We start from the raw sequence: 13,542 nt of genomic DNA, 5'->3' as shown, positions 1-13,542 counted from the left end.
CAGTGCTAAATATATGAGAACCACTGGCCCAGAGCATCCCAGTGCCCAGATCAATTTGACAAACATGCTGCACAGAGGCAGGACAGTAAGCTGCGGTCCGAACAGGGACCACATTTTCAGAACAGAGCAGTCACAAGTTTGGCAATCCCTGGTATAAGAGCTTCTGTCTGCTGAGTCAGATAGTTGGTCCAACTATCTCAGCTTTGTCTATACTGACCAGTAGAGATGGTCACTCAACTTGGGTTGACTCAACTCAAGTTGCACTAAGTGGCTGTTTTTCATGACTCAAATTGACTCGAGTTGTGGATGTCACTGACCACGACTCAGGGCCAGTGACTCAAAAAAGGAGCCTGGACTTGAAATGACTAGAGTCTGTCTGTCTGTCTGTCTGTCTCTCTCTCTCTGCTTACTTACACACCCCACCACCACCACCTTTTTTCTGTGCATTTTTGCTCAAGGATTCATGACTAGAGACTCAAAATGGCTCAGACCCACACTGTGGCTAGTGAGTCAAGTCATGGGGATCGGTGACTCACAACTTGACTCATGACTGGAGCTTAGTGACTTGGGCAGTAGCAGCATTCTAAGGTTTCAGGCATGGGTTTCCCCCAGCCATACCTTAGGGACATTAGGGATCGAACTTAGAACTTCTGCATACAGTGAAGATTCTATACAACTGAGCTACAATCCCATTCGTGTAGCTATGTCACTTGCTTAGTGATATATGAGTAAAACAAACAATAATGTAATGTACATCAGTGCAGTAATTTATGTACAATAATACTGTACATAAAAGTACATAAAATTGGCTAGCATGGGGGATATATCCCCGAGAGTCTAGTGCAGTGATTCTCAATTGGTGCGCTGTGGCACACTGGTGTGCTGCAAGAGTTTGGGTGAGGGTAATTTATTAGTAGGACCACTGAAGGATGTGAGCCCCCTGCCAGTAGCCTGTCAGTTGTCATAAAATCTGGTGGTGTGCCCTGAAAATTTTAGCACCTTGTCAGTGTACCGTGAGTTGAAAAATTGCTGGTGTAGCACTATGGGAAGCATGCTTTGGAGACATCTCTGATCTAATAGGCAGGAATGGATCCTGATTGGCCTAAAATGTATTGCTTCTCTTGGACAAAAGAGCTGTCAATCACTCCAGGATGAAGAATGCTGGAATGGATCAGCGTTAAAGGAAGCAGCCTTATGTGAGGTATAACTAACCTTTTAACAACATTGTCCTCCATTTAAAGAAATCTCACTCAGTTCATCAAATGAGTTTTAATCTAGTAAATCTGCATACATCGCACCAGATTAAAACAGCAAAAGAAATCGTACTTTCCTTTTTTTTTAAATCAAGAAGGTGCATGTCTGTGTTGAACCATCTTTTAGAAGAGGCATTCCTCCTGAGTGGAAGTGAAGTATATCATTCTTCTAAGATATGTAATTTGTTTCTAAAAAGTAATGTGAATTTTTTGTGTTGCCTTTTTTAAAGCCCAATCCTATCCGCACTTTCCTGGGAGTAAGCCCCAATGAACACAATGGAACTTACTTCTGCGTGGGCATGCATAGGACTGTGCCATTAGTTAATATAAAGGATTTTGAATCATTTAATTGTTGCAACTCTACTTAGTCAATTTTTTAAAAGAAGGAATTTTTTTAAAAAATGCCCTGGATATGAACTCAAGTCCTGAACAGATTCCAAGTTGTTTTTTTTCCACACTGGAGAGAGAAACTCATGGTTGCAGCATGGGGATTTTGTGTGGGTGTTTTGTTAACTTCCTCTTCAGCCGGATTCATTTGGAGAAGATCCTCGTTTCTCAGATGTGATTGCAGTCTCCACCAAGAGACACGGTTAACAAAGGTCCTTGTTAGTGCTGGTAAGCATGGAGAGGATATTTAACTGGGGGATTTGAGCAGAATGTTCTGTTGCTTTGAGTCTCAGGTCTGCGATACTAGAGGTTTTCCTTTCAGCGGCAATGGGATCAGCAAAGGCAGTCACAACAGGATCTGCTGGGGGTCCGGGAGCTTTCATTAGAACTGAAGATGTCACTAGAGGATTTAAAGCACTGAGAAACCTACATTTATGGGGAGAGAAAGAGCAGGTCAATATCAATTACTTTACGGAACAATATTTGCTTCCTCAAGGGACGAAAGGGACTGAAGACAACCGGTTGAAAGGCCTGCTTTGTCTGAAATCATCTGATTGAAGAGATTTTCAGATCTTTTCTACTACCACCCTAATGTACAACACTTAAAATCTGCCATCAAGACTCTGAAAACACTTCAAACAAACCCTATGCAAGCCAGGAAAATGCCGAGTATATAAAAACACTCAACCCCACAGCCCTGGTGCTCATCCAAAGCTAGTTTGAAGAGATAGTTTCTCAGAGGCTCCTTATGGTGGCTAAGAGAGACAGCGCTCCGAAGCAGTGGGGCTACCACAGAGAAGGCCCAGCTCCTTTTCATTACCAACCCAAGATCCTTGGCTAATAGTACTTTGAGTGGGGCCTCTTCTATTGAGTTTAGCTGGCAGGATGTTTATATAAGGATAGGCTCTCTTTCAAACAAGAACTCTCAGATTGATTAGGGCTTTAAATAAGCTTTCACCATTCAAATTCTTTTTAAATGGATCTCACTAGAGTTCATGCAGCCGGATAGCTGTTGACTTATATTATACAAATGCATGCCAGTGGTAATGTTTCTATTGATTTACATACCAGTGTGTTTGGGTGTGCCACCAGTAGTACCCAAACACCCTCAATACCCAAATTCCTCAATCCAAAAGGAGGAGAGGAAAAAAATGGCTAAGCACAAGCTCTTGCCCTAAGGAGCTTATAATCAAAATTTCAACAACAGGGTGGGAGGGACAAAACAACAAATGTGAGTCAATGCAGTTGATACCTCTTAGCTCTTAACTCATGGAATTTACATCCATGGGACTTAGCTCCAAATAAGTGGGTACAGGATTGCCAACATGGGGGACGAGCTACATTTTAAATGTATAGTTAACCTCTGAACATAAGAACAGCCCCACTGGATCAGGCCATAGGCCCATCTAGTCCAGCTTCCTGTATCTCACAGCGGCCCACCAAATGCCCCAGGGAGCACACCAGATAACAAGAGACCCGCAAGGCTTCCTGGGAATTGTAGTTAAGAACATAAGAACAGCCCCACCGGATCAGGCCATAGGCCCATCTAGTCCAGCTTCCTGTATCTCACAGCGGCCCACCAAATGCCCCAGGGAGCACACCAGATAACAAGAGACCCGCAAGGCTTCCTGGGAATTGTAGTTAAGAACATAAGAACAGCCCCACCGGATCAGGCCATAGGCCCATCTAGTCCAGCTTCCTGTATCTCACAGCGGCCCACCAAATGCCCCAGGGAGCACACCAGATAACAAGAGACCCGCAAGGCTTCCTGGGAATTGTAGTTAAGAACATAAGAATAGCCCCACTGGATCAGGCCATAGGCCCATCTAGTCCAGCTTCCTGTATCTCACAGCAGCCCACCAAATGCCCCAGGGAGCACACCAGATCACAAGAGACCTGCAAGGCCTCCTGGGAATTGTAGTTAAGAACATAAGAACAGTCCCACTGGATCAGGCCAGAGGCCCATCTAGTCCAGCTTCCTGTATCTCACAGCGGCCCACCAAATGCCCCAGGGAGCACACCAGATAACAAGAGACCCGCAAGGCTTCCTGGGAATTGTAGTTAAGAACATAAGAATAGCCCCACTGGATCAGGCCAGAGGCCCATCTAGTCCAGCTTCCTGTATCTCACAGCAGCCCACCAAATGCCCCAGGGAGCACACCAGAGAACAAGAGACCTGCAAGGCTTCCTGGGAATTGTAGTTAAGAACATAAGAACAGCCCCACTGGATCAGGCCATAGGCCCATCTAGTCCAGCTTCCTGTATCTCACAGCGGCCCACCAAATGCCCCAGGGAGCACACCAGATAACAAGAGACCCGCAAGGCTTCCTGGGAATTGTAGTTAAGAACATAAGAACAGCCCCACTGGATCAGGCCATAGGCCCATCTAGTCCAGCTTCCTGTATCTCACAGCAGCCCACCAAATGCCCCAGGGAGCACACCAGAGAACAAGAGACCTGCAAGGCTTCCTGGGAATTGTAGTTAAGAACATAAGAACAGCCCCACTGGATCAGGCCATAGGCCCATCTAGTCCAGCTTCCTGTATCTCACAGTGGCCCACCAAATGCCCCAGGGAGCCCACCAGATAACAAGAGATCTGCATCCTGGTGCCCTCCCTTGCATCCGGCATTCTGACATAACCCATTTCTAAAATCAGGAGGTTGCGCGTACACATCATGGCTTGTACCCTGTAATGGATTTTTCCTCCAGAAACTTGTCCAATCCCCTTTTAAAGGCATCCAGGCCAGTCGCCATCACCACATCCTGTGGCACAGAGTTCCACAGACCGACCACACGCTGAGTAAAGAAATATTTTCTTTTGTCTGTTCTAAAGTATGCTTGTTTGTGTTAAAAAATAATCCTTGAGGCTCCTCCCTGCCAATCTTCATCAGGACCGTGATGGATAGAAAGGGTTAAAACTTCCCTCCCACTGTTACCCCAGTCTGTATCCAGATTGCCCCAAAAGCAACCCCCCCCACCACCCTGAGCATGCAAGGGACAAACTATGCATCTCACAGGTTGTGTAGTTTTCTCTGTGTCCTGTATTTCTGGGCATGAATTTGGACAGAATGTTTGGATAACTCATTTCTCACTCCCCTGCCTAAACAGAACTGGCCACAATAGAAATTGGTGGGAAGTTTGTTGTGTAATTTGGTTCTAAGCAGACTCCGCCTGTGACTTGTTTTAAAATGCGCTGTTTGCTTTCCTGCCTCATTAAGATGTAGCAGAGAGAGGCCTTCCAAGGTTCTCTTTGCCCAACAAGTGATCACAGCAGAACATGACAGCTATATGGACTGGAATCCCACTCCCTCCAATCATATCAATGGATTGTAAACAAAACATGATGTGGTGTAGTGGTTAGAGCTGCCATGTTTGGTATTTTTCTTCTCATGGCACACAGACCTCTGTGGTCTTCTCTATGGCCTTTGCCTCTTGTGATGTCACTTATGGCTTTTGGGAGACTCGTCCAGGTTCTGGGGCTCTGCTTCTAGAGCAACTGTCTATAGCAGTGTTTCTCAGACTGTGGGTCAGGACCCTCTAGGTGGATCATGAGCCAATTTCAGATGAGTCCTCATTCATGTCAATGTGCATTTTATCTTTAATATATTAGACTTGATGCTACCATGGTATGTGACTGCATATGGGGAATGTCACAGGCCTGTACTTCTAACAGGCTACTGTTTAAATGCTTTTAAGCATGATAGTCAATGGGGCTTACTCCCGGGAAAGAGTGGATAGGATTGTAGCCTTTGGGATTTGGGGGGATTTTTTTTTTAAACAGATCAGCAACTGCTTGGGAGGATTAGAAGGATTATTCTTTATTTGAAATAAATGTTTGAACTTACTGTAAACTTTTAATTTACTTGATTGATTTGATTTGATGTTGTCATATGGGGTGTTAAAAATTTTCCTGCTTGATGATGCAATTTCCAGCCATGACATCACTTCTGGTGGGTCCTGACAGATTGTCATTCTAAAAAGTGGATCCCATGCTAAAAAGTTTGAGACCCACTGGTCTATAATAACGATTGTCTGTGTCTCTTTCTCTGTTGGCAGCTGGCCGAGGAAAACAGACAATTTGTTACTATAGACCAGCAATTTTCAAATTTTATTCATCACGTGTCACCCTGACAAAGCGCCAAAATGGTCAAGGCACACCATCAGTTTTTTTTACCATTGACAAGGCACACCATGATGCTGGTAGGGGGTTCAAATCCCCCAATTGCCCTACTAATAAATGACCCTCCCCAAACTCCCGCAGCACACCTGATTGAAAGCACACAGCACAGTGATTGAAAATTGCTGCTATAGACAGTTGTCCTAGAAACAGAGCTGCAGAACCTGGAAGAGTTCTTCAGTCATTTTCAATCCTGTGCTCCAAACTCCTCTGACACACCTGCAGACATTTCATGGTACACATGTTGAAAATCGCTGGTTAAAGTGCCAGACTAGGAGAAAGGTCCAAGTTGCCCCTCAGCTGTGAAACTCACTGGGTGACCAGCACTATCTCTCAGTTTACCTACCTGCAGGGTTGTTGTGAAAATAAAATGGCACAATAGTGGAGAATAACATGCTGTCCTGAGCTCCTTGGCTGGGATGTAATATGTGAGTAAAATAAGCATTTAGGAAGTTGCTTTATACTGGTCCAAGCTCTCCAAGATTTCAGCAAGGAATTTTAATCTGCCGTACTTGGAGACAGCAGAGATTGAATCTGAGGCATTTTATGACCAAAGCTCTCTTCCACTGAGCTACAGCGCCTCTGTTACAGTGGCTCTTTTCTAGCTGCTGTTGCACAAACGTTGTTGCCAGTGTTGACCCCATGGTCAGTTGACTGCTTCCTCAAGCCTCACTGCGTTGGCAGTTTTACAGGGGCTTCCGCACTGAGGCCACAAAGAGGCTTTGAAATGGAGCAAGGCAACACCCTAAATTGCAACACAAACCACCAATGCAACAGAACACCACAGCTGCGAAATTCACAGTTGCGCTATACCCACACAGCACACCACGTTGCTGACAAAAGCAAAGCCCGCTTTGCCACAACCCTTGCGATCAGCTCTGCACCTATAGCACCTAGAACATCAGCACGGATGCACGTGCTACCCCAAATGGTAATCAAACACAAATCAAGCAATAAACACCACAAGCAAGACAGCAAAACACACATGCAACCTTGAGCTGCAACCTTGGAGAGTGACTTTGGCTTTCTTTGTTTAGGTGTTGCAGCTTGACTGGCCTCTGTTGACCTGTTTGTTCCACAGTATGTGCATAATGGCATTTGCAGCTAGTTGAGTCCCAGATACTGCCTGTCTCCTTCAGGTAGCCCATTTTACAAGGCATTTTCAGTAGATAGCAGGAGCAAGTTTACTTCTTCCACTGAAGAAAGAGAAGATTGACTGGGAGGGGGGGAGAAGATGTAAACCTTGTCTTGTGCATGAGAAAACTGGCAAGGCAGTTAGCAGAGGAGTCAATCCTGCGCTCCTTAAATTCTGTGGATTTCATAGGGAGCTGTAGATTTGCAAATGGGGCCATGGCTCAGTTTTGCACAGAGAAGGCTCCACCTGATTCAGTCCCTGGTATGACTCAGAAAGGCCCCTGTCTGAAGCCCTGCAGATACACTAGGACTAGATGGACCAAGGACTGACTCAGTAGATGAGAACTCCATTGTTCATAGAGATTAGCAGTCCAATCCTATGCGTGTCAATTCAGAAGCCCCATTATATTCAATGGGGCTTACTCCCAGGTATGTATGAATAGGACTTCAGCCTTAAATGCACATTTAACTCCCCTGTTGAAATCAGTGGGTCTTTGAACTGCTCAGCTTTGGATGGATTCTGGCCACCCAGAGGTTTTGCCGCCCAGAGGTTAATGGGTTGTGGTCACGATTCAAACAATTGTGAAACTAGCTCTGTAAACCCAAATGGGGCTTTCTATTTTCTCCGCTCCTCCATGCTATATGTCAAGCTGCTTTTGAAGTGGAGGAGGGTTTCAAGGCAGTGTGCAGGTGCTGATCTGTTCAAAAGAGGGAAAGCAGGCCAAATTCCACTTAGCTGACTCAAGGTTTTCCAGGGGCTTAAGTAGCTCCATGGTCCGCAGTGGAGGCCTGTGTAAGTTAGTTACAATCAGTTCTCGTTATCCACTAGGGTTCCTGGAAAACCTAGTGGATGGCAGATACCAAATCACTGAGCCTAAGGGGAAAATGGGGTTGGGTTCCAAGGGACCCTCTTCACCATACAGTCTATGAACTTTATGGACCTGAATCTTACTCTGAAGTCTATAGGGATGGATGATAGCGAGGGCTCATCAACATCTGATGCTTCCTCGTCCATGCTGGTTGTCCCTCAACTCGTTGAAGATTGCTGGCCCAACAACCCGACCTCAGAGTTGACCTCAGAGGAGAGGGGGTGGTTTCCCCCTTCGTCCTCCTTCATCCATGTCTTGGCTCCTTCCTTTGGCTTCCCCCAGCCACAGTATTCGTGGATAACAAGAATAGAGTGGCAGATAATTAGAGTAGGTGGTAATTCTGCACCTTGTAGATAAGAATTCATGGACTGTATCTGTTTTATTCTGAATAGATAAAACATATTCTAACTTATCTACACATGCAGAGTTAGGTCTACATAAGCCCATTAAAACCGGAGGACTTAAGCACCCTGGACCTTGCACAGGCTCAGACGTGTATCCTTGCACTGCAAGCTCAATAAGGAACTGTCGTACTGGCAAATTAACTTACCTTCCAAGCTGGGGGCTTAAAATCTGATTGCGGAAAAGAGATGTCCAGGTGAGGCTGCTGAGGCCAAACGACGCCAAGGTGGTTGGGTTGAAAGCTGGCATTACAGATGGCACAGCCAAGGCAGGAACTGGCATCGCTCTCCATGTGGGTTCCAGGAGGGGAGAATGGGTGAGTGGAACATCCAGGTACAGACCTAAGGGATGGGACAAGGAGATCCCAGGGATGCTTCCTAGAATTTCGGTTTTCTCTCGCTTCCTCCACTTTGCCCTTCGGTTTTGAAACCAAACCTTTGGGGATGGGGGGATTAAGAGTACTTAATCATTTATTATTAATTAATCATAATTATTGAGTATTAATCATACTGATTAATCATACTGATTCACATAAGTCAGAATATACATGCTGTCCAGAGGGTATAAATTGGAAATGGTAAGCTATCAGTGAATCCAGAATTTCATGTTGCAACATGACATGATGTCAAGCAACAGTGCAATCCTATGTATGTCAGAAAAATCCTATGTATGACTCAGAAAAATCCTATGTATGTCGACTCAGAAAAAGAGTCCCTATTTTTCCAATAGGTCCTGTCAAACCCACACAGTGTTGTACCCTGAGACTGCAGTCCTATACACTGTCCCACTGAATTCAACTGGATTTATAAACTGGATTTATAAAGCATTTATAAACTGGATTTATAAAGCACAAGTAAGGCTGTGCTGTGATTGAAAAGATTTATTTTCAAGATTTTATTGTGATTGATAAAGATTTTCTTAAAGGGGTAATGTATGGACCCTGGAATTCTGGATTTAATTGTGGGAGCTTTACTGCATAGGGTCGTAGCCTGGTGACTTCCCTCTGTTTATGACATGCGACCCTCTTAAACATCCTTGCATGTATCTAACCTTTTCCTATCCATCTATGCGGAGCAAGCCTTTTTCCTCTGTCTTTTACAGGCTCCCAATAATTGTAAAGTTGCCACCCTTGTATTTTCTCATGCTCAAAAGTGTGCAGAGACTGACCCAGCATTCAGTCAGTGTTAAAAGCATATACAACCCGTCCCTTACCTGGACTCTGGCTTCGGTGAGATCTAGCCGCATTGCAAGTTCTTCCCTGCAAATGGAAAAATCAGTCATCACATGTTTTTAATTTTGGAAATTCAAGGCCAGAGAAGATGTGATGTTAAATGTGGCATTGTCTAGTTAGGGTCTTTACTGTAAAATAGCAGCTGACCTGACCTCTGTCCTATTTTCATCTCTCTGAAAACTGCTTTTGAAGCATCTCTGGCCCCCTCTACCTGAAAACACCATCTGCTACAACAGCATCCTCAGCAGTCCAAAGTAGCCTCAGTTCGGTGGGTTGAAGGGAAATTTTGGCAGGAAAATGGCACAGAGGTAGAGAGTTAGCACTCCCTTCCTCTGAACCATCGTCCCAATTTGTATCAGGCCCCCACATGAGTGTATTACAATAAAAACAAACCCCTAACTAGATAAGGATGAGTTCAGCATCACCGTCAAGTTTGGCCCTTGGTCATCCTTGGAGAGAGGGGCCATGGCTGCTTGCACTGATCTATGATGATGAATATATACTGCTTTTCAACAAAAAAAGTTCACACAAAGTGGTTTACAGATAAAATCAAATAATTAAATGACTCCCTGTCCCAAAAGGGCTCACAGTCTTAAAAGCAAAAATTCAAAACACCAACACCAGTAGAAAAGACACTGTGCTGAATGCAGAGGGATAATAACTTTCCCCCTGATAAATACAAGAGGAGTGAGTGGTGTAGCTAGAGGGGGTGCAAAGCACTAAATTTTGTAGGGAATCTCACCGCAGCATGCAAGCGACCCCTCCCTTTCAGAGCCATTCCGGATAGGGGGAGCAACACGAGGCATTCGCTTGGCTCTGAAGGGGAGGCTGAAGGTCTGCTTGCATGCTGCAGGAAGGCTCCCTATAAAACTTAGTGCTTTGCACCCCCTCTAGCTATGCCACTGAGAGGAGCACCACTTGAAAAAGTGCCTCTTTGCTGTTTGATGTGGCCAAAGCTCTGGAAGCATGGATGCAGATTGACACGTGGTAATTGTTGTCACCTGGCTTAAAAAAAACTAAAAGGGGCATAAGATTGGGGTGTGTTCAGCTCCTGCCCATACCATACTTGTAAGTAAATCCCACTTCCCCAGCACTTTATAGGGAACTGGCTGCAGATGGGCGCACAGAATTAGATCAGCCACCATCAGGTCTCCTTTGGACTCAAGTGTCTCCATGAGGAAAAAAAAAAAAAGATCCTTTTCGAAATTCAGGAAGTTGGCCATGAAGACCAGGGGTTAGGGCTCTTAGCAAACCCCGTCAGGGTGGCCAGATGTTCTCTTTTTCCCAGGACATGTCCTCTTTTTTAGCCTCATCTCCTGGAAAAGGACTTAAATGTCCTTCTTTTTCTGTGAGTGGGCCCATGTGGGCAGCGCACAGCCTTCTTGTAATTGATAAACTATATGTAATAAAGTTTTAAATTTAATAATAAGTAATATGATGTTTAAATTAACCATATGAAATCTACCTATGAGTGTTCTTAGCTTTTATTTTGCCGTGTCCTACGTTTTTCTTGGATGTCCTACATTTTGAGGCGCCTTGTCCGGATGGGGTTATGACAGCTGGTCCACCCTGTCCCCAGTGGCATAGCTAGAGGGGGCACAAAGCACTAAGTTTCGCAGGGAGCCTCTCTGCGGCTCCTCTCCACTCTGGAGCCATTCTGGGAAGGGGGAAGCCAGAGGCAGAAGCTCCTGGGGCCCGATCCTGAGCTTCTCAGCAGCGTGCAAGGGGCCCCTGCCCCCTCCCCTTGGGAGACATTCCAGGCAGCGGGGAGCAAAACGTCTGGAGTGGCTGCAAGGGGGAGGGGGAGAGCCTTTGCACGCCCAGGTGAGGCTCCCTGCTTTGCACCCCCTCCAGCTACGCTACTGCCCCCACCCAGCTGGGAGACTGGCTGGCAGGAGCCACGACCCCGCTCCCCGGCGGCCCACCTGCCCGGGCCCTACCTGGTGAAGACGTCGGGGTAGTGGGACTTGCGGAAGGCGCGCTCCAGCTCCTCCAGCTGGAGGTGGCTGAAGGTGGTGCGGTAGCGGCGCTGCTTCCTCTTCGGAGTCCCGGCGGCGTCGGGGCTGGCCAGCAGCGGGGTCCCCCGGCAGCCAGGGCTGCTTCCGTCGGCGGCATCCTCCTCCCCCTCCCGGGGGCCTCTCCCCGGCACCAGGGGGGGCTCTTCGGACGGCAGCTGGGCTCGGGGGGGCCTCTGCGGCTCTGCGGGGTCCCCGCCTTGGGGGTCCCCCAAAAGAGGACTCGGTTAGGGGGCGCACCGCCTACCCGTCCGGGGAGGGGCTCCTCTAGCCCCCCCCAAAGCTGCGCAGCCTCCCGATCCCAAGGGGCAAAGCCCCACCGAACTGGGGGGGGCGTCCCTCTGCCTTCCTCCAAGGCGCTCAAGGTGTCCCACCTTCCCCCTTTTATCTCTCCACAACAACCCTGTGGAGTAGGACAGACTCAGGCGGAGTGACTGCCCAGTCCTTCCCGAAGGTGGGCGAGAGGGAAGCGGGGTCTGCCCAGCCCGAGCCCCGCACTCCCCCTCGGACCCCAGACTGCCCAATTCGCAGCTAGCGCGCACGGCTCTCTGCCCCCTCCCTCCCACAGCAACCCCGTGGAGTAGGACAGAGAGAGTGACTGCCCAGTCCTACCCAAGAGTGGGCAAGAGGGAGCCCCGCACTCCCCTTCCGACCCCAGGCTGCTCTGGGTCCAGCAGCGGGATGGGTCCAGGCTCCTCGGGGGCGGGGCAGGACTCCTGCTTCTGTCCCTCGCGGGCGCTTGGGGGTCATACACCCCCAGGGATGGGAAACCCGGGTTGGAAGCCCTCTTTGCGCCCACCCGGGATCCCCAGGGGTGTCCCCAGGTCCGGAGGTCGGATCTGGGGGGCCGAAGCAGCATCTCCACGGGCAGAGAGGGAGGACTGGACGGGCACAGACCCGGTCGTCGGGGGTGGGCATCTAGGGAGGCGCCCCCCAACAAACCCTCCGCCTGGCTGCTTGGAAACCCCCCCCCCCAGTCCCCCGCGGGGTTCCCTGAATCCGGATGAATGGACGGTGGTCCCCTTCCCCCCGAGGATGCCCCCTTCCCCCAGGGCCCTCACCGTGGTGGCCCCCGGCGGGGCTCCTGCTCCGGCCGCCCAGGATGCTGTCGATGAAGTAGGAGGTGAGCAGGTGCAGGGAAGGGGCGGCGGCGGGGCAGGCGCCCTGCATGGCTGGCTGCCTGGCTGGCTGCTCGCCCCGCGGAGCCTCGTTTTATGGGAGCTGCCAGCGCCCTATTAGCATTTCGGGGCAGGTCCTGGTCTTCTGCCGTCGGGAGGGGGGCTCCGCGTCCCGCCTCCCCCCTCCCCGACGGGCCAGTCCACCCAGAGGCAGCAGCCGGTGCCCCCACCTTGCCAGGGCACCTCTGTCCTCTGGTGGGGCCACGCAACCCGAGGGGACAGGAGGGGGGGCAGCCTGGATGGATGCTTTCTGAGGGGGGAGAAGGAACTGGGCAGCCAGAGAGACCCCCACCCCCATCATCCCCTGTCATCACAGGATGCCCTGTTGTGCCAGGACTTCCAACACTGGGCAAAGAGGGTCTTCACCCTCTTTCTTTGGGGGGGGGGGGGGAAGGAAGAGCTTAATTCACCTTCACACCACAGTGACCAGATGTCATAACCCCCAAAAGAGGACCAGGCACCCCAAGACGTAGGGCATCCAAGAATAACGTACGACACGACAAAATAAAAGCTAAGAACACTCATGTGTGAATTTCATGTGGTTAATTTAAACCAGGGGTGTCCAACTCATTTCATACGGAGGGCCACATAGCATTCATGATGCCTGCTGAGGGCCGGAAGTGATGTCATTAGGCAAGAAGTGAGGTCATTAAACCAAAAATAAACACTTTTTTCTCACTTAGGAACTCATTAGCTGCAAATGACAAAAGAAAAAAATATACAAATCTTGATCATATTTCAAGATATGGGAGAGCCCAATTTTCACGTGGGCTGCCCTTTCAACAGAAACACCTCAGCACTACACAGTAGCTGAAAGCCTGAGGGCCGTATGAAAAGCTTCCGCGGGCCACATCCGGCCCCTGGGCCTTATGTTTGACACCCCTGATTTAAACACT

At 48.5% G+C, this 13,542-nt stretch overlaps 1 protein-coding gene across 1 annotated transcript; it reads right to left on the bottom strand.

Moving 5' to 3' along the window:
- Positions 1–1,843: 1,843 nt before the first annotated feature.
- Positions 1,844–12,638, bottom strand: ESX1 (ESX homeobox 1). Its single transcript, XM_066640184.1, has 5 exons — positions 12,530–12,638; positions 11,394–11,667; positions 9,435–9,480; positions 8,371–8,657; positions 1,844–2,066 (listed from the first exon to the last, which is right to left on the bottom strand). The coding sequence occupies exons 1-5, from the start codon at positions 12,636–12,638 to the stop codon at positions 1,844–1,846; spliced, it is 939 nt and encodes a 312-aa protein (XP_066496281.1).
- Between the last annotated feature and the right edge of the window lie 904 nt (positions 12,639–13,542).

This window comes from Tiliqua scincoides, chromosome 12 (assembly GCF_035046505.1).
Source record: "Tiliqua scincoides isolate rTilSci1 chromosome 12, rTilSci1.hap2, whole genome shotgun sequence".
NCBI classification, from domain to species: Eukaryota; Metazoa; Chordata; class Lepidosauria; order Squamata; family Scincidae; genus Tiliqua; species Tiliqua scincoides.
Note: the sequence above shows the minus strand (reverse complement) of the source record. Positions and strands in the feature narration are given on the sequence as shown.